The 22018-nt window shown below is 36.7% G+C and overlaps 1 protein-coding gene across 5 annotated transcripts in view; it reads left to right on the plus strand.

Annotated features, from left to right (window-relative positions):
• Chd2 (chromodomain helicase DNA binding protein 2) overlaps window positions 1-22018 on the plus strand; it is a 127065-nt gene that overhangs the window by 101336 nt on the left and 3711 nt on the right. For 4 of the 5 annotated variants that reach the window (XM_005320109.4, XM_078051220.1, XM_040274485.2 and 1 more), the window contains 4 exons: window positions 6477-6655; window positions 8808-8907; window positions 11014-11227; window positions 18619-18865. In XM_005320109.4, coding sequence (XP_005320166.1) covers window positions 6477-6655; window positions 8808-8907; window positions 11014-11227; window positions 18619-18865 — 740 coding nt within the window. Of the gene's footprint in view, window positions 1-6476; window positions 6656-8807; window positions 8908-11013; window positions 11228-18618; window positions 18866-22018 lie in introns of those variants that run through there. The other variant, XM_040274486.2, reaches the window with a different exon arrangement.

Below are 22018 nucleotides of genomic sequence, written 5' to 3' on the forward strand. Positions count from 1 at the left end.
GTTTAGTATATTAGAGCAGTGGTGAATGTGCTGTCTTTTCCTTGTTTCCATGTTGTGGTGCTAAGAGCTAACACATTACCTAGGAAATATGGCTCCATTTCCTCATAATAGGTGAGAAAGGTGATGAGCAGAGAGTACACAGATCAGGCTGGCATAGGATTGGGATAAGATCAGTGTGTCTTCAGGGGCCCTTCAACCGTTGGTAGAGTTGCATGCGTAGATTTCATCATGCTGCAAATCCTCAGTTACCACTTCCCCATCTGTGGTCTCCTCTGTCCAAACTTCCACAAGTCACAGTTCACTTAACAGCTTATTTAGGCTAAAAGGAAAGGTAGTCTTTTTCTAAATTTGGAAATGCTCCAAATTCTGTGGCAGCAAAGAATGGAATGTTGACTCCATCCTGTGAGGTAGTCTTCTCTGTGTTTTGACCTCTTCTCTGTATTCTCTAAAACCTACCTGCATATGTGCATATAATTTTTGTAGTTATCTCAGTTTTCTTAATTCTCTTTTCTGCCTCTGAGCTCTCTGGGGGCAAGCATATGTATTATTTAAAATCCACTTAGATGCTAGAAGTATATCAATAAAAAATAAGTAAATTAATGAATTCATTATATACCCAGCTCTCTGATCTGTTTTCTAGTTTTTCTTTAGTCCATTGTTTATAATAAAAATAATATCATGCTTATATAGTACCATTTTAGAAAATGTTTTTATAAGCCAGGCATAGTAATATGTAACCATGGTCCCAGCTACCTGGCAGACTAATGTAGATGTCTTGCTTTAGCCCAGGAGTTCAAGGTCAGCCTGGTTAACATAGCGAGATCATATCTCTAAAGGAGAAATAAATGAAATTTAAAATGTTCTTATACATAGTCTCATTTAATCTTGGTTTTATATTATGAAATATTTTAAAAATACAGAAAAATTTCAGGAGTGTAGACATTGTTATAGCTTCAGTGAAGTGTAGTCAGATACATTTTAAGACTCAAAGTGGAATCCCTTGGTATTTCTCCCTCGAAACCCATGCTTTTCCTTTCCTCCCTCCTAGAAGTGTGCATGGTTCTTGAATTTGATAATTAGGCTTATGTGTGGTTTTAGAATTTACAACTTAATGTCTGTAAAGACTGTAACATATAAACAGCCAGGTACTATTAGAGTACTTTATTTGTAAATTTTCCACAAAAGTCTGTAAGGTAGGTTCCATCTCCATTTTACATATTAAAGAATTAGATGATTGGGCTGGGGATGTGGCTCATGCGTGCGGCCCGGGTTCGATCCTCAGCACCACATACCAACGAAGATGTTGTGTCTGCCGAGAACTAAAAAAAAAATAAATATTAAAAATTCTCTCTCTCTCTCTCTCTCCTCTCTCACTCTCTCTTAAAAAAAAAAAAAAAAAAAAGAATTAGATGAATGGAGTTGAGTAACATATCCTATGCTATGCAGCCAAGACAGGAAAATGAGTTTTGACCCGGGCAGTTTGGCAGGAGAGCTTGGGTCCTTAACAACTGTACCATTCAGTCTCCTGTATACCAGTAAATAAAATAGAATATTGCTTTCCATGTTTTAAAGCTTATGATGCACTGTGTGTATCCTGTAATTTGCTTTTACTGTCTCATACTTTTGAGATTTAACCATGTTGATCATTATGGTTCTGATTTAAGTGCTTCATGTTACTGTATTTTATGACTTCCAAAGTTCATTTCTTCTGCTGTTGATGAACATTGGGGTTTTTCCAGATGTTAACTATCACAAACAAGGCTGCAGTGAAATTATTACAATTTTTTTTTGTACATAGATATGAAACTTCTCTGGGCTGTGTGGCTGGAGTAGAAATGTTAGGTCACTCATCGGGCATATATGTCTGCTACTTTATTCAATATGATTGAATTATTCTTCAAAACAATTGTAGAGGTTTCTTATGGTGAATTTAAGTTGCAATTGAATTGCTTCCCTGCTCTCAGAAATAGTTGACAATTTCTGATTATAATTTTTGCCATTCTGAGAGCTGTGAAATGTTGATTGGGGGTGTATTTTAACATTTATATTTTTATATTTATTTGGCGTTCACATTTGTGTGAATTGCCTGTTTATATCCTTTGCCTCTTGTGGGTAATTTGTCTGATTTTATTCTGTGAGAATCCTTTATATAGTCTTGAATATTGCAGTTATTTACAAGTGTCTCCCAGTTTTTGGTGTCTACCCCTCTCTTCCTTTTTTTAACCTTTTCTTTTTCTTTGTGGTGCTGCGGGATCAAATCCAGGGCCTTATACATGGTAGGCAAGTGCTTTACCATTGAGACACACTCCTTAGGCCCCCAAACTATTTTATTTAAAACTTTTTCTTATTCTCTTAGTTTGTACATGACAGTAGCATATATTTTGACATATTATACATTCATGGAGTATAACTTCCTGTTCTCGTGATTGTATGTAATGTGAAGTTACACTGGTTGTAAATTCATTCATATATGAACACCAGGAAAGTTATGTCTGATTCATTCTATCTTTCCTACTCCCATCCCCCCTCTCTTCCCTTAATTCCTTTTTGTCTAATCCAATGAACTCTATTCCTCCCACCCTAATTGTGTGTTAGCATCCACATATCAAAAAGAACATTGGGCCTTTTGTTCTTCTGTATTGGCTTATTTCACTTAGCATGATACCCTCCAGTTTCATCCATTTACTGGCAGTTGCCAAGATTTCATTCTTTAATGATGAGTAATATTCCATTGTGTATATATACCACATTTTCTTTACCCATTAATCTTTGAAGGGCACCTAGGTTGTTTCCATAGTTTAGCTATTGTGAATTGAGCTGCTATAAACATTGATGTGGCCGTGTCACTATAGTATGTTGATTTTGGGTATATGCAGAGGAGTAGGATAACTGGGTAAAATGATAGTTCCATTCCAAATTTTCTGAGGAATCTCCATACTGCTTTCCATAGTGGTTGTGCCAAATTGCAGTCCCACTAGCAATGTATGAATCTACCTTGCCAGCGTTTTCAATTTGGTTTATTGATTTGTTCATTTTGAGGATTTCTGCTTGATTTTATTTTCAGAATCTCTCTTTATTGAAGTATCTTTCACTTCCTGTATTTATCTCTGATTTCACTCCTTACATCAATCTTTACCATACAGATCAAGTTTACTGTGAACATCCTACACTCTCTTCTCTGACATTTCTTTCAGTGTGGTATCTATAGAATCTGTTGAAGTATCTTGGTTGGTTTGGGGTGATTTGTTCCCTTGCGTTTCCATGTTGTTTGTGTTGTCTCCCCATCTAACAGTATGAATCTCAGGCAGTAGAGTTTCTACCATGTAGATTTATAGTGTCTCTGAAGGTTTCCAGTATGTGACTGGTTAGGGGGAGACAAATAATAACAACCACCAATGCAAACAATATACAGCATTAAACCAAGTAGTTCCTGCTATGACATTTACAGTGTTAATTATCACAACAAATGGAAATGATATGATTAGTTATTGCCTACAATAAAAACACTTAAGTTTGCAAAAGGGTTTATAGTTTTGGATGATGGATAGGGTTGAGAACAGAAATGATGTAGGATGTGATGATTATGAGGAGGAGAGAAGACAGAAGTAAAAAATCAAGGAAGAGGGAAGAACAACAGATTAGATATTAGTAGAAGAAAAGAGAAAGAAAAGGGAAACAGATAAATGTAAAAATTTTAAAAATTTAAAAATAAATGAATACAAAGCTGAAATATACTAATCAAACATCTTAGTACTAAAAAATCTGATCCATGGAAAATAAATGGCTTCAAAAATGCTAAAAATGAGAAAAATCAAACAAACAAATATGGATGTCTATAAATGTCTGTGAACCATTAAGTTTATAATAGAGAAAGAAAATAAGAAGAAAAAAATCTCAATGAAAAGTTAAGAATTGTTTCCTTTAGAATTAAAAAGATTTTTAGCTTCCCTTCTCAGTAGTGGTAAGTGGGGTCATCTACAGTATGATGCTTGCTCCACCCTCAGGGTGGCGTTGCTCGAGAGTGAGAGGTAATCCTATGGGTAGAACTCCTAGAGGTAGGGTTTAGGTTTAGTCAGCTTCCAGGCTCTTTGCTCAATGCCAGTTGGTCTGGAGCACCTCCTGGGCCCAGCAATTGACAGTCAATGCTGGAAGAATGCACCCCAGGGATCTCCCCTGGGTTCCACTCACATGGTGGTGAAGCCAATTCTTAGTCCACTAGGTTACCTGTGGACTCTAGGAATACCATGTTTCCTGGGTTCAGTCTCCAAATCCAATCTCTCCCATCTCTGCCCTTTCTAATTCTGGGCCAGGTGGGGCTCTCCCAGCTGGTCCTGCAAGCAGCTGGATTGGAGGGGAATGGAAATGCCGGGTGGGTTTCCATGACCAGTTGGCCCCTGCATAAACCTGTCTCCAAGTTTGATTTTTTTTCCTGGTCACTTAGGCATACCCTATGTCTTGCTGTATGGGTTTGTGAGGCCTGTATTTCGGCACAAACTTGGGTTTGCCAGGAATCTGCTCTCTCAGCAGCTGGCCCCACCACCCTGTGGCTGCAGAATGGTTTCTTCCTCTGTCCATCTCACACAGTTGAGAGAAATTTGGCTTCTTTCTCACACAAGGATATTGTGCAGCATGTACCCAAACATGCCACAGGTCTTCTAAAAATACAGGTTCCTTTAATTCCCTTATCCCTCCAATTTGCTTGTGGGGGGACTGCTCTTGGTGATGCCTATGGCTATCTTATGAGCTGTGGCACTGGGGATTTCTTCCTTATTTTATTATATCCAACTCTCTTAGTTCCCAGTCTGCTTTGAAGGTCCACTATTAAACTCCAGTAAAGTGGCCCCCGACCCCACCGCCCCACTTTTGTTGATCCACCTTGCTGTAGAAGCTTCCTATCTACTTCTTGGTTTTATGACCTGGAAAGCAACCTGCTCTATTCCACCATCTTGAAAAGTGATGGAAATTTGTAGGATTTTCCTCATTATGAAACTATTTTATAATAGTGCCTAGTTCATTGTGCTAGATACTCAGCGTCCTACAATTCTGAGAAATTTTCTTGAATTGTTTTGTGATAACTTTGGTTTCTCTATGTTTTTAGTTTTAGATTTATTGAGGTCCTTATTTTGGGGATATCAGACTCTGGAGATTAGAGTCTAATTTTGTCCTTTTAAATTTTTCATTTCTGGTTTTTACTTTCTGGTATGTTTTCTCAACTTTATCTCTCCTTTTTTTTCTATTGAGCTTCTCATTTATCTTTTCATATTTCATTTCCAAGATATTTTCCCTTCTTATGGTTCTCTGAATATTTTCATACTTTGTTTTTTATTCTTTATGGTAGAAACATTTTTCAAATGTATTGGCAAGAGTAGGGAACTAAACATCTGATTGGAAACTCTGGATCTGTGGGTAGGACTTTGAGAGCTTTTGCTGTAGGGAAATCCAGCTGGGCTGTTTCCACTGGGAAGCCTCCAGTGAACCAGAGTCAGCATCTTCTGGTACTTCCTGGGGGTAGTTAAATTTTGTTAAAAAAAATCCTGATCTGACTGAAGGGTCCAAAATCAGAATACTGGCTAGTGGCTCTTGTCGTATACATGTGTTCATTTAATCCAGTTGTCACTGTGGTGCCCTCGCTCCTCAAGTATGCCTGCATAGCTGCTAGCATAGAGGCCTTTCTTTTGTTCTCTTTAGAAAATAATCCTTCTATGTCTGATACTGAGTAGGCAGTAAGAGCTGGGTGATGTTAATTATGGATCTGGGTATTTGTTATTTTATATGCAGTTTTTTAAACCAGTCCTTATTTTATCCCTCATCACTACCCCAGAGACACTGGCCTTTGGGGGGAATTTTACAGTCCAGAGCATGTTGTTTCTATACTGACTGCATTGCTAGCTTAGGATTTTACTTTCTCAGGCCTATTACATCATTTTCCATACTGCCATTATTTTGTTGCTATTGTTTTCCTTCTTATTTCCCCTTTCTTTATGTGCTTATCTCTTTTAAATTAAGACAACTTAAAAAGATCTTTATGTGAGATAAGGAAGGGAGAAAAAATATTTCTTGTGTTTAGTTTATCATCTTTATCTGGAAGCCCATCTAATTACTAGATTTTAAGCCTAAAGGATTTATATATATTTTATCCTGCTTTTTTGGATAGTTTGTGGTAGGAAATTAATATTCTTGTTTGATTTTCATAATGATCTTGTGAAGTATTATACTGACATTTTTGCAGATAAGAAAATAGCAAGGTGTAAAATGTTACCACATAAGTGATGGTGCTGGCATTTGCACCTCAGGGTTTCCATCTCTATGTTTATGCTTGTTTCATTCTATTGTCGTCATTATTTACTCCTTCTTTAGTGATTATAGGATATGATGGTGGTCTGTGTTTTCTCTGATGTGGGAAGTTAGGGCACAGTAAGCAAAGGGCAAGACTTTTTGTAGATAGCTTATGTCTCTACTCTTCTGGCCTATTCCAGTGTAAGGAGAGGATGAGGCCAGTGAAAAAGGCACTGAAGCAGCTGGACAAACCTGACAAGGGGCTCAACGTTCAAGAACAGCTAGAACACACCCGAAATTGCCTGCTTAAAATTGGAGACCGGATAGCCGAGTGCCTTAAAGCCTACTCAGACCAGGAGCACATCAAACTGTGGAGGAGGTAACCAACCTTGCCTTGGCATCTGCCCAGTTTGATTTGATGAGTGTGTGGGGGTTCTGTTTTTGTTTAATAGAGTTGGATGCCAACTCTGAAAAATGTTTTCCTAACAGAATTCATCTGTTGGCAACATACCTTAAGACTTCAACAACTTCTTTTTCATCAAATAGGCCTTTCCACTAAGACCAACCTTTAGAAAGGGGCAAGATGTTAATGTAATTTATAAGAAAAAAAACAATCACATTAGATTTGCTAGCCTAGTCTCATAATAAAGATTCTCTTTAAACCTGTAAGGAAATATAGTGTGGTGGGAGCATGCCTGTAATCCCAGCAACCTGAGAGGCAGAGACAGGAGGATTGTAGCAGCTTAGTGAGATTCTGCCTCAAATAAATAAATAGATAGATAGATAGATAGATAGATAGATAGATAGATAGATAGATAGATAGAGTTGGGGATGTGGTTCAGTGGTAGAGCACCCCTGAGTTTAGTCGCTAGTACAAAAACCTATAAGGGATAGAAAGACCATCTAGTGTAAGTGTTCAACTCATCTCAGGTTGATACTCAGACATTCAGATAATATTATATCTACTACAACTAATTGGCTGGTTCTGTGCTAACACATGAGACAAAACAAAGGTTAAAACCACAAGAAATGTCAATTCTCTGTTCTTAACTCCTTTTTTTTAATAATTAAAGAACTCTAGTAGTAGCTTGGGTTGATATTGTGCTTTACAAACAGGTTAAAGTGTCTCATCTGAGATGTTTGGAGCCAGAGAGGTTTCAGATTTTGTAGTATTCCTACATACATAATTACTTGATTTGGGCATGGGAATCAAGTCTAAACAAAATTCATTTATGTTTCATATATACCTTGCACATTGCCTGAAGGTAATTTTATATAATATTTTTAGTACACTTGTGTTTTGACTATGACCCATCACATGAGGTCCGACGTAGAATTTTCTACTTGTGACATCAGCTCAGCACTCAAAGTTTGAGATTTTCAGATTAGGGATGCTCAGCATGTTTGATATCTGAATTATTATTTCTTATGCCCTTAACACTGTTAGTAACTTTTTTTTTTAAAACCTAACTAGAATAACAAGAGTTTTCCTAGTGCATGGATCCCTGAAGTTAGGCTTCATACTGTGCACTTGGATCTGCTATGTCAAATATCTCAGACACTGTGATCTTTGCTAGCTGTAGTTCATAGGAAAGTCATTTTTGTTAAAGAGTTCAAAGTAGTACAAGGTAAGACTTCTAAGAGTCTTTATCATAAAGATAAAAACCAAAGTATAGAAGTTGTGAGAAGGAAGTGCCTAAAGAAGGTGGGAAGTTGAGTAGGGAGGTCTTCTGAGAGACAGGTAGTTAAGTACATTTGAGCTGCTTATATGCAAGCCAAATGGAATTGTTTAAATGAACAGAATTCTTTGGCTTCAGGAAAAGCTTGAAAGTAGGGCAGTGAGGTGACTGGGAGATGTTTTATAGAGTTTATAGGTAACTTGGTAAGACTGATATTCTTTATAAGGGGCCTTAGAAATTAAGGTGAATGGCTTTCTACCCCATGTAGGAAGTTTACTAATTAGGAACCTTTATGAGTGTTTTGCCCATTACAAAGCTTAAAAGCCTGTGTCTTTTCCCCATTCACTGTTATTACCTGTATCTCTCTTCCTAAACACAGATTTTATCATATTACTGTAGCATGTGTAGTAACGCCATGCTAAGGTGAGTGTAATGGGATTGGAGGGAAGGAGTCACTGATAGTTTTAAGGAAGAAATGATAGGCCTTAGTGATGATGATTAGGAGAAAAGAAAAGCAACACAGAGACAACCAACTGAATGTAGGTCCTCATGGGCGATGGTAGTGAAGATGCATGATTGACAGAGTTCAGAAAGTGGGGAAGATGGAGGAAAACTTAAAGGACTGCAGTCATAGATGGCATGGATATAAATTACAGGGTTTATAAACTATTGATAGACTCCTTGGTCTAGGATCCCTCAGTCAAAATCTTTTGGTAGAAGCATATAAAGATACATTATTGATACAAAGACTGAGAGAATATTTTTGTAACTTTTTTACATTTGCAGAGTATTCTAATGAGTTTAAATTCTATTTATTTAATTCTGTAATTTACCAGGACTATTGTTTTTTAGGAATCTATGGATTTTTGTTTCCAAGTTTACAGAATTTGATGCTCGAAAGTTACACAAGTTATACAAGATGGCTCATAAGAAAAGATCTCAAGAGGAGGAGGTAAAATGCAAATTTCATCCTAATTTAGTCAAAAAAATAAAAATAAGTTCCATAGAAAAATTCCTAATGATTGTTTTTACCTGGGGGGTGGTCATAGACTTGTGGGTTGTTCGTGGTATCTGTAAATTGTTAGTTTTTTTGCCCTTGCTTTATACTTGAAGGCACAGGTCCAAGGATGGTGATGAAATCTACCACAGGTCACAAAGTGTGTAGCCTATAGCCCCTTCTTTTTCAAACAGTATGCTCTTTGACTGTATTAGCCGGTCAGTTTCTCAATTTATTCCTCTAGTAGTCAAACAGTAACACTGCTGTTTATTGGGTAAAATAGCCAATGCACTGAAGCCAAACCGTCTTTTAAAATTGTGACAGGGATTCATTACCCTGTGTTTTCATATCCTGGAATAATTTATTCACTAGGCCTTTTCTTCTTCCACATGCACATGACTTATGGTGGCTTGTAAAGCTGTCTTCTAATAGGTAGCAAGATTGTGAGCAGAAAATAACTTTCTTTTTCTTTTCTGGACTATGTAGTTGTGTCCTTCCAGCTTTTATATGTAGACACATCCCAACTGGTCACTTTCAAGACATGAATGTGAGAACGTGCCCCAAAAGTTGCCTCGCTTTGTATAGAGTAGCAGGACAGGTGCAAAAGTATTTTGGTTCTTGCTGCAGTGTTAGTACTTCTTGTATAGATATGCCTGTTTGCAAATCTACTGATTTGCCATGTGGACCCTCCTATCCAAATCTTCCAGTCTGTGAACATTTGAAATACATCCACTTATGTGTGAGCTCTGTGAAAGCAGAAGTTATTTTCTCTCTTTCATTCACTGTTATCTCTCTCAGTGCATGAAATTGTGGCTGGCACAGCATAGGTATTCAGAAATATTTGTTGAACTTAGACTCTGTCCAGCACTCCATTGGCCTATAAAGTAATAACCTCAATTACTTTGTATTTAATTTTATATGGAAGAGTATGATATAGCTGTAGTATACTAATATATTTGCGTGTACTAATATTGCTGAGTGTTAATCTAAATCTTACACAAAGTCTGACTTTATAAAAGGTCCCATGAAAAGGATTAAAGTAGTTAGGAAAGGCCTTTAGGCTAGAGTGAAAATTAAAATAATTTACAGTGGTAAAGGGCTTCATTAATTTAACTATTAGAAGTTAGTATATGTTGAGTAAAAAAGTGATATCCTACTAGTGGAGGTATACACTATCATAGCTTTTCTGGAGGATAAGCAGCAGGATTTATCAAAAAACTAGACCACACCATTCTGCTTCTAAAGGATTTAGCTTAAGGAGATAATATAATTAGGGATTTAAGCATGTTAATGGAAATGACTTGGAAGTCCCAACAATAAAAATACATAGATCATGATTATAGATAATTGGTGAACTGTTCAACCACTAAACGTAATACTATAGAAGTAAACATTTACTGAAAAAGATTTTCATAACATTTAATTAAAAAAGAATAGGATTTTTTTTAATATATATATAACCTATAAAAACACACAAAAGGTTCAGAAAAATGTGGACCAAATTACTAACCCTTTTTGGTTAGATGTTAGGGCTCATAACGTTTCTTTTTCATTTTTTATGTTTTAATATTGAACATGTTACTTACGAGATAAAAGAACGATGTTACTTCAACATTCAGATGTTTAGCTTGATGATTTTAGTGTAGGAACTAGATTAAACTGAACAGTTGTGGGTTGTTTGTTCTAGTTAGCGCTAGAAATTTGGTAATCTTGGTTTTGCATCATTCAGGATGCTCTTCTGAGTGTTGTGACAGCCTGGTTATTTGTTTCAAAACATACATAGTGGCATCTAGGGATTCCTGCATATGTTCTCACAGGCACTTTTTAGTGGAGATTCTTTCTCTTGTACTGACCTACAAGGTCAGACTCAACAGATAGATCACTATTAGATTGTCAATACTGTGGGATCTCTTGAATTTATGAGCATTTTTGATAAGAAAGCAGTAAATGATAGGTTGAAAATCAAGAAGGACAAGGGGAAAATATTCAGAGGTGATCATCTTTATTCTGCTCTCAGGAATTAAGGGTCTTGAGCTATTTTGGTTTCCTTTTAATCTACAGGAGCAAAAGAAGAAAGATGACATGATTGGTGGTAAGAAACCATTTCGACCAGAGGCCTCGGGCTCAAGCCGGGATTCTCTGATATCTCAGTCCCACACCTCACACCACCTTCACCCTCAGAAGCCTCATTTGCCTGCTTCCCATGGCCCACAGATGCATGGACACCCAAGAGACAACTACAATCACCCCAACAAGAGACACTTTAGTAATGCAGGTAGGCCATTAAGTGGAGTTTTCAAAGATGTGCCAAAAACCTCAGTAATTTCATTTTCCAAAGACTGCATCCGGACATTGGTGCTTTATTCTTCTCCAAGACTTTATTGTCTTCTTTTTTCTTGGTGAGATAAAGCATGAAATAAAGATCCAAAAGACTATTATTCCAACTTTAAATTAAGAAGAACATAGCTACAATAAACAAACAAAAGCCAAGTAGCAGACTTAGGGGAAAGATTTACTATTCTCTGTGACAGGTAAATGGCTAAGACTGCTAATACAGAAAAGATCCTTGCCAATTGTGACAATAAGGTAACCAAATAGAGAAATGGGCAAAGGACAGTCTAGGAGAGTGAAGAGACAACTTACGTAATGAGAGGAAATAACTCCCAAACTGTACATCCAATGAGAGGTTAATATCCAATATATATAAAGAATTCAACTCAATAGCAAGAAAATGCCCAGATTAAAAAGTGGCCAGAAGGACCTGAATAGACATTTCTCAGAAGAGGGTGATAAGAGAAGAATTCTGAGGTGTCCTAAATTAAGTTACAGGCCATAGAATGGAGGGAGGAAAAAGATAAGAGAAAGTAATTTTAACTCACAGCTTCAAGCTAAACCAACTAGAAAAAGAGCTACTCCACATTCTTTTCCTGTATGCTGAAGATTGCTCATCAAGGCTACATCACATTCTGCTTTTGGAACCAATCAATCAAGAAGTAGCAAAAGTTCACTTTATGGACTAACCTCCTATTCCAGGACTCTGCCCACTTTGCGTTGTCCTGCCCTTCTTGTCTGTAACTAATGTAAGTTCAATGTCAATGATTTATGTTTCTTCTCCGTAAATTTTATCATAAAACACCCACGCTCTTTAGGTCCAGTGGGAAATTTTGACTAGCATCTGTATAGCTCAATAAACTTTTTTTTCAGAGATCTTTTAGTCTCAAAAGTTTGATTGAATAATAGCATACAAATGGTCAACAGATATATTTAAAAATGCTCATCACTAATCATCAGAAAATATGAATTAAAATCACAGTGATAAATTACCTCACACATGTTAGAATGCCATTTATCAAAACAACAAAAAATAATGTGTTATAATCCCAGTGGCTTGAGATAGGAGAATCTTGAGTTCAAAGCCAGCCTCAGCAATGGCAAGGTGCTAAGCAACCTGTCTCTAAATAAAATACAAAATAGGGCTGGGGATGTGGCTCAGTGGCTGAGTATCCCTGAGTTCAATCCCCAATACCCTGCCTCCTTCCAAAAAATAATAATGTGTTGACAAGGACAAGAAGAAATAATCCTTGTGCAGGATTAGTGGGGATGTAAATTAGTACAGCCATTATAGAAGCATGTGGAGGTTACTAACAAAAGTAGAACCATGATATGACCCAGCAATTCTACTACTGCAAGTATATATCCAAAGGAAAATGAAATCTGAATATTGAAGAGATATTTACCCCCATGTTTATTGCAGCATTATCCACAGTAGTCAAGATATAGAATCAACTTTAGTGTCCGTCAGCAGATGAGTGGGTAAAGAAAATGCACATATACTTAATGGAATACTATTCAGCCATCAAGGAAAATGAAATTTTGCCATTTGTGATGACATGGGTGAACCTGGAGGACATTTAAGTGACATAAATCAGGCACAGAAAGACAAATATGGCATAATCTCATATGTGGAGCCTGAAAATGTTTGAACTTGTAGAAGCAGAGTGTGGAAGAGTGGTACCATAGATTGGAGGGCTGGGAGTGGAATTGAGGGAAATATTGGTCAAAGAATACAAAATTTCAGTTGGATAGGAGGAGTCAGTTGTACAATGTGACCGATTGTTTTTGTATTCTTCAAAATGACAAAGAGTTCAAAATCACTTTAAGTATTCTCTCCAGAAGATAAAAGTGTGTGAAACAGTGTATATGGTAATCAACTTTGTCTAGCCATTCCATAATTAACATATTTTGAATGTGTATGGGATAAATATACATAATTTTTGTCAAATAAAAAGTTCTTAAATTGCATTCTTGAGACAAAATTCATAAAAGGAATACAAATTAAAGTTTTATGGATGATTATTAAAAAAGAAAAAAAAAATTTATAGGGGCTGTGGGTAAAGCTCAGGGGTAGAATGTGTCCCAGCATGTGTGAAGCTCCAGGTTCAATCCTCAGTATTAAAAAAAAAAAAAAAAAAAGTCTTTCTAGAGCAGTTTATGTGTTGTTAAAAAGAAAAAACTTGGGCAGTGATTAGGGATGGGGATAGAATCAAACTAACAAGATGACCAATCTTGCATTGGGGAAGTATATTAAATGCACAGTGAGTTAACCAATATATTTAAACCATTCAGATCAACAGAAATTAAAAGGAGAAATGCCAGTTGCTAAGAGTGAGAATTGCTACATTCTACTTAGAAAATAATTTGAAATATCTGAATACATAGGTTTTTGATAGCTGTAATCCCTTTTCTGGCAGTTTGTCCTGTAGAAATGAAAACTTATAGCTGAGTGAGGATTCTGTTCCAGCCTTACAATGTCAAAAGACTGGAAATAAGAAAAAAAAAAATGTGTCACATTAGATTGGATAGAGAGAAAGGATGGGAGAGGAGGGGAGGAGTAAGGAGGATAGGAAGAGCAGCAGAATAGAATTGACAATATGATTGATCTATGTACATTCCATGTATGTATTATATGTCAAAATTCATTCTGTTGTCATGTATGACTAAAAATAAATAAATAAATAAAAGACTGGAAATAACTTCAATGTTCACTAATTAGTGAAATGATTAGATAATTAGTAGTGGATTAGATGAGTAATGGAACATTTGTATCCATTATTAATTATTCAAAGAATAAGCTGGGTTTTTATATTTAAAGATGACCAAAAAAGGTGAAAGAAAAAATAAGCAGTAGCAGCAGCCATGTGTGTACATGTGTTTATGTGTGTGCTTTTGAATTTATCAAGGTGAATTCACATAGTGTGAATTCAAAAGTTTGTAAGTGAATGGGCCGTGGTGGTGCATGCATGTAATCCCAGTAGCTTGGGAGGCTGAGGCAGCAGGATCACGAGGTCAAAGCCAGCCTGAGCAAAAGCAAGTCACTAAGTAGCTCAGACCCTGTCTCTAATAAAAATACAGAATTGGGCTAGGGATGTAGCTTGGTGGTTGCGTGCCCCTGGGTTCAATCCCTGGTACCAAAAAAAAAAAAAAATTTAAGTGAATGATTTAGTTGTATTTAGTTCACTCACAGTGTTGCCAGTCATGTTTATCTAGTTCCAACTATCATCCCAAATGAAATCCCATTGGGTTAATCCCCATTTCCCTATTCTCTCCACGCCTGCAAGTGCCAGTCTGTATTCTGTCTCTCTGGATTAACCTATTCTGAATATTTAATATATAAAAGGAATAATTACAACTTGTGATTTCTTGTGGTTGGCTTTTACATCATGTTTTCAAGTTTCGTCTACATTGTGGCATGTGTCAGTGCTTAGTTCATTTTATGGCAAGAGAATATTCCATTGAGTAAATGTACAGTATTTTGTTTATCCATCCATTTATTGATGGACATTTGGATTTGTTACTACTTTTGGCTATTGGGAATAACACCAATGTAAACAGATATTTGAGTACTTGTGTGTGTGTGTGTGGGGGGGGTGGTGCCTGGGGATTGACCAGGGTCTCATGCATGCTGGCAAGTTCTATACGCTGTACCACTTAGCTACAACCCCAACCCTTAGTGTCTACTTTTAATTATTTTAGGTATATACCTCAGAGTGGAATTGCTGGTTCATAATGGTAATTCTCTGTTTTGCTTTCTATGGGAAACCTCAAAACTGTTTTCTGTATTATACAAATAGCATATTGTATAAGGATAGAGAAAGATTTGAAAGCATATATGTGGCATTAATAACAATTATGTTGACATGGTAGGAATGGAGGGGATAAGATTTCAAAGAAGTCTTATCCATTGTCTATTGTCTGATTACAATGAGCATGAAACTCGCCCCCCCCCCCTTTTTTTTTAGTACTGGGCATTGGATTCAGGGATACTTTATCACTGAGATGCGTCTCTACCCCTTTTAAAAATGTTTTTAAATTTTTTTTTTATTTTGAGACAGGATCTCACTTGGCTGAGGCTAACCTTGAACTTGGAATCCCCTTGATTCAGGCTCCTGAGTCACTGGGATTACAGGTGTGCACTTACCACATCTGGCCTTACTTTAAAAATAAGAAAAGGGAAAATATAGAATTAAGATTTTAAAAGCATGTAGTAGGTATAGAAGTGTAGTATAAGATTTATTTTATAAAGATTTAAATATTTCAAAGTAATCAAAATGGAATACATTTTAAATTTCTAGAATTTCTCATGTCTTCTGGTAAAATTTTAGTTTATATATTATAAGTATTTATATATATATTATATAATATATATCTGTTTTGTTTTCTTATCTTTTTGTATTAAAAAATAGCTATTTGAAAAATTTTGCCCCAAATTCCTTGAATATCTGAATTATTTCCTACTGTGCCCACCCCCCTTGGTTTTCAGTCATGCGGTGATTCTTTTGAGATGCCTAGTTACTTTTGTTTGAATTGGGAACATGGTGTTTTAAAACTGGTAGAAGCTCTAGATTCTGTAATCTACCTCCCAAGGAGACTCAGCTTCTCCAGTAAGCACAAAAATGGGAGGTGCTTATCTCAGTGTATTTCACCTTCTGGTTCACCTCTCTCCAGGGACTTAGCTTTTCCACTCAGCTAAGAGCTAGTTGTGTGAAGTCCTCTCTAGCAGGCCTTCAACTCTGCTTTTTGTTTCTCTAGAATCATGAGACTGCCCCCAAACTGCAGTGCTTTTCAGATGGTTTTCAGCTAATCTTTTAGCCTCCTGCTCTTGCAGATTCAATGAATACCCTTGGAAAAGCTGGGCATATGTTTGAAGTCCCTCAAATCTCCAGTATCACTGTAACCTAGAAAGACGCCCCTGCCCAGAGCTGTGCTGATTTCCACTTTCCTCAGCAGTGGTTCTAGATCCTTTTCAGCCTCTTTCCTATTCTCAGAACCACAAACTTTTAGGTGGCTGCAGAAATCAGCTCCTTTTATCTGCTCCTTGGAATCTTAGTACATCTAGACCTGATTGCTTTAGTGGCTCTTTGATGCCTTTAAAAGAATTATTTTTATTTGACCTTTCTCCTTGTCCTTGACAGAGTATAGTTCTGCTGCAAGCTACTTTAACTGAAAGCAGAAGTCCCACATCCTCTAATCTTTTTTTTTTTTTTTTAAAGAGAGAGAGAATTTTTTAATATTTATTTTTCAGTTTTCGGCGGACACAACATCTTTATTTTATTTGTGTATGGTTCTGAGGATCAAACCCAGCGCCGTGCACTCGCCAGGCGAGCACACTACCGCTTGAGCCACATCCCCAGCCCCTCCTCTAATCTTAAAAATAAAAAAAAAAATAAGTTCAAAATTAATGGATCACCATTTTATTGAAGAGAAGAAAGTTAATGACTATACAGGATGATTGAGAAATATTACTATGTTCTTAGGTTGTGTGACTTTTTCATATTTTTTATTGGTGAATTATAGTTGTACATACTGGTGGGATTTATTGTTATATATTTGTACACGCACACAATATAACAATATATAACCTGGCCAATATCATTCCCCAGTATTTCGATTTTCCCTCTCCTGTGCCCTCCTCTTTATACTGACCTTATGGGTATTAGGTTGGTTTTGTGTTATTCATATGGTGTCACTTATATTCTGAATCCTTTCAAAGAATTTCGTATTAAGCTACCTACATTCTTGGATTTCTTACTAGCTCAATATTTCCTAACTAGTGATCTGTATCACGGAGGATTCAAGAAAAGTACTGATTTATTCTGGAAATAAATGACTTAGCGTGAGTTTCAAGCATCTCTACTATACCACAGATTTTTTTTTTTATTGGTTGTTCAAAACATTACAAAGCTCATGATATATCATCTTTCATACATTTGACTCAGGTATACCACAGATATTGATACTTTGATTTGAATCCATCTTCAAATGACCCTTTCATGATGTGATATCTTTGTTGCTTTTTGTTAATTCTTTAGTTGAATAGTCAAGTTTTATCTCTGGTCTGATCCACCTGGATCAACAATGACCTTAAGCTTCAGGTTGACTATTAGATTAATGGTAATATTTCTAAGCTATACACCTTCCTTAATGATGATGTTATTTGACTCTGTGGAAGAATGCTAGAAGGCCAGCAAAATTTATTGAGAGACATTTAGTTGGAGAGACACTTATTTGGTGGCATGTCTTTGTCAGATGTAGACTAAAGATGGATTTTTCCATGAGTTCCTGTAGTTCCTTCTGGTTAATCCTTTGTATTAGTTTCTTAGGGCTACCTGTAATGAAGTTCCACAAATTAGGTGGCTTAAAACATCAGAAATGTGTCTTCTCACGGTTTTGAAGGCCAGTAGCCTGAAATTAAACGTGTCAGCAGGGTTGGTTTCTTCTGGGGTTCTGAGGGGGGAACCTGTTCTATGCCTTTCCCTTGCCTTCTGCCTGCTACCAACACTCCATGGTGTTCTTGACCTGTAGTGGCATCATGCTGATCTCTGCCTGCATTTTTACATGAGTTGCTTTGGGGTCTTATACCTCCCTCTGCCTCCATTTTAAAATGATATCTGTCATTGGATTTAAGCTAAATACAAGATCCTTAACTTAATTATATCTACAAGACCCAATTTTCAAGTAGTCACACTCAAAAGTTCTGGGTAGACATAAATTTTGGGGGGTTATAATTCAAATCACAACAGCCTCCATCCCTGGGCTTCTGTGTTTTCACTACCTTTTCTGAGCCAAGTAAGTGTGAGTCCTTCCCTTAGGTGAAAGGGAAGCTACAGAAGTTAAATGGATCTTAGTTTGGCCTTATCTTTTAAGAGTTCGAATGCTGATCCAAGTTCATAATTAGAAGAATTACTTTTTGTCAGAGGAAGAGGTCTAGTTGTGGGCTAGGGAAAAAGAATAGGAGAATCAGTTAATATAATCAAGATATTTTCAGAAATGACACAGCCTAACTGTATTAGGTGAAATAAACTTTAGATGTGTAAATCGAGGGGAGATGGTATTATCTTGCAGCTGTGAAATTCAATGTATTGTTTTCCAAATTACTGTTTGTTTTTGGTTTTTTTGACCATCTGTCACAGATTGGAAGGTAAACAGATCTAGAAAATGAAAAGTAGCAGTTCTTAGATTTTAGGAGGAAGGGAGAATGTTAACACTCATTACTGATATGTTAACCATCAGGAGATTTAATGTTTGCTTGTAACATGTGTCAGCCTTTCAGTTCAAACCTTTTGAGATTAAGTCATTTCTTATAGTCATGAGATTCTTTTTCTGCAGATCGAGGAGACTGGCAGAGGGAAAGAAAGTTCAACTATGGTGGTGGCAACAGTAATCCACCATGGGGAAGTGACCGGCATCATCAGTATGAGCAGCACTGGTACAAGGACCACCACTATGGGGACCGGCGACATATGGATGCCCACCGTTCTGGAAGTTATCGACCCAACAATCTGTCCAGAAAAAGACCATATGATCAGTACAGCAGTGACCGAGACCACCGGGGACACAGAGATTATTATGACAGGTATGTAAAAAGTTCTGAGACACCGTGCACTGACCTCGCCAAGAACTACTTATAGGAGGAAATGGTAAAGAGTAGGGATTTTTATGTCAGGCATGATAGTGATCCCACACATGCCTGTAATTCCATCTACTGGGCAGGCTGAAGTAGGAGTATTGCAAGTTTGAGGTCAGCCTCTGCAAATTAGTGAGACCCTGCCTTAAAATTAAAAATAAAGGGTTGGTGGGGTGAGGGTAGGGTAAACTCAGTGGTAAAGTGCTTGCCCAGTTTTTTAGTATGCTTAAGGACCTGGGTTTAATTTTCAATTCTACAACCCCCACCCCCACCCCCCAAAAAAAGAAGAAGAAAAAGAAATATTAAGCTCTTTGTTATAGTCTCAGTAGCACATTAGGTAGTAGGGATTCTGAGATGAAATAAGCCAATGGTCCTTGGTTTGCCAGAATTCCATAATTTAAGAGTCAAGGCCTTTGAAATTGTGTCTGCTGTATAGCTATATAAAACTACCAGTGATATGATGAGCCAGTACTTTTAAATTATGAGAATTAGCAAGTATGGGAATGCTGACAAAGTTTTCCCTAAATTTTCTGAATTTAGGAATTGGCTATATATTTATTTAGCTTCATAGCATTTGTTTTTTTCTCAGCTGCTGATGCTTTGTTTGTTTGCTAGCTGTGGTGCTAGAAATGGAACCCAGGACCTTATATGTGCTACCCAAGTGCTGTACCACTGAGCTACACCTTAGCCCTGGATTATAGCTTGAATTTAAAGTGGGAAAATTTTGTTCATATCCCTCAATGTCTTCTGTTTTGAAAGATCTGGAAAGGCAGACTACATTAGCTGAGCAGTGGTAGCCTAGTGTCAGACATCTCCTTAGAAGGAGACTTCAGCCCTCACTGTACGTTTCTCATCTGGCTTTAGTGGATACTTTCTCTGTCTGCCTTTACATAGATAGATCTGTATTTCTATTTGGTACCATTTTTCTTTTCCTGAAGGACTTTCTTTTTTTTTTTTCTTTTTAATTATGGATAGTTTCTATTTCTATGTCTTCCAGGTGTATTAATATTTTATTTTTCATTGTCTATCTGCCCATGAGGCCTATTCATTATATAAAATATACTTTTCATACCTTGTAGTTTTTATCTCTAAAAATTGTATTAGGGTGTGTGTGTGTGTTTTTTTTTTCCTTCCTTCATCTTCTGTGTCTCAGTTTAAACTCTCAGAAGTGGAATATAGGTTATCAGAATAATTTCAGTGCCCTTGTCTGCTAATTATATCATTTGGGTCAGTTTCAATTGATTTACCTCTTTATTATGGGTGTTAGTTTCACTGCCTCATGATTTTTTATTTGATGCAAGGTAAAATTTACCTTGTTGTGTGCTTTTTATAGTTCTATAAGTATTCTAAATTTTTATTATAAGGTGCAGATTATTTGGAAAGTTTGATTCTTCCAGATCTTACTGATAAGATTTATTAGGCAGAACTGGAGTAAGTGCCTGGTCAGGGGCTAATTATTGCCCACCCTTAGGTAAGAATCCCTGTTACACTGTACTCAATAATGCCCCTTAAATTTAGTAAGGTTATGGGTTTGGCTGGCAAGATCCGCTGCTGGGCTTTGTGTGAATACAAGGTAATAACCTCTAATCCTTCTAGGTGGTTCTTTCCCTAGCCATGGGTCCTTTCCTCACATTCATATCCCGAGCAATGTTAAGAACTTGAAGAGGGGAAGGAACCCTGTGCAGATCTTCAGATCTTCTGTTTATGCAGGATTCTCTTCGATTATGCCATGTCATGTGAACTCTGGTCCACCAGCAGTCTGAAAGCCTCTTCCTAGGTTTTCCTCTCCCTGTGTCATATCTTTCTCTGTGATATAGTAGTGAGCAGCGGGAATTAGAAGACTAATTTCATTAGTTTTCATCCCTCAAGGAGCACTGTTGTTCATGTGGTATCTTGAAAACCATAGTTCTGTACATTTTGTTTCTTTGAACCTGAATACCTAATTCTCCCCATACTCCTTTCACTGAGGTGAACTTCACACTGCATAAATGAACCATTTTAAAGTGAACAGTTCAGTTACATTAGTACATTTACAGTGTTATTCAGTCTCTTCCATCTAGTTCCAAAACACTTGCAAAGAAAACCTCATAACCATTAAGCAATTATTTCCCATTCTTCTCTCTCCCCAGCCCTGGCCAGGAACTGACAGTCTGCATTCTTTATGTATTTACCTATTCTGGACATTTCCTGCAGGGGGGACCCATATAATATGTGACCTTTTTTCTGGCTTCTTGACCTAACATGTTTTTGCAGTTTGTGTACATTGTAGCATTTATCATTATTATGTGGCTGAATAGTACTTTAGTATATGGATAAATGTCACATTTTGTTTATTCATTCATCTGTTGGTGGCCATTGAGTTTGTTTCTATCTTTTGGTTACTGTGAATAAAGCTGCAGTGAATACTGGTATATAGATATTTGTTCACATACCTGTTTTTAGTTCTTGTGTGTATACTTACCTAGGAGTGGAATTACTAAGTCATATTATAATTTTTTAATGTTTTAGGAACCACCAGACTGTTTTCCACAGTGGCTGAACCATTTTATATTTCTACCAGCAATGTCTGACAGTGTAATTTATCAGCATCTTCATCATTAATTACCTTTCTATATTTTTAAAAAATATAGCCAATCCTAGTGTATGTAAAATGGTCTCATTGTGGGTTTGATATGCCCTTCCCTACTATTACTGAGATTGAGCATCTTTTCATTGTGCTTATTGGTGGTTTGTTTATCTTTGGAAAAATGTCTATTCAAGTCCTTTGTTTTAAAATTGGGTTGTTTTACCTTTTGAGTAGTCTTTTAATGATATAATGAGTAGTTTGTCAGGGCCCAAACTAAAGTTTCAGTACTCTTAACAGAGTCAATTTAAAAAATAATTTTATCAACCTTTCACATGTTTTTGACTATCTAGGTTGATATCTGAGTTACTAATAACTTACAAAGTAATTTCAGTGAGTTTTTTCCTCCTGAACTTGGTCAAGATACATGAAAATGTTTATAGTTGGTATATTTTCCTGATGAGTATGGTTTACAAAGCCATCAGTGATTGTTCAAGTGTATGTGTACTGTATCAGCAAGTTCTGTGTCATTTTATAGG

The sequence above is a fragment of the Ictidomys tridecemlineatus genome, chromosome 5 (genome assembly GCF_052094955.1).
Source record: "Ictidomys tridecemlineatus isolate mIctTri1 chromosome 5, mIctTri1.hap1, whole genome shotgun sequence".
Lineage (NCBI taxonomy): Eukaryota > Metazoa > Chordata > Mammalia > Rodentia > Sciuridae > Ictidomys > Ictidomys tridecemlineatus.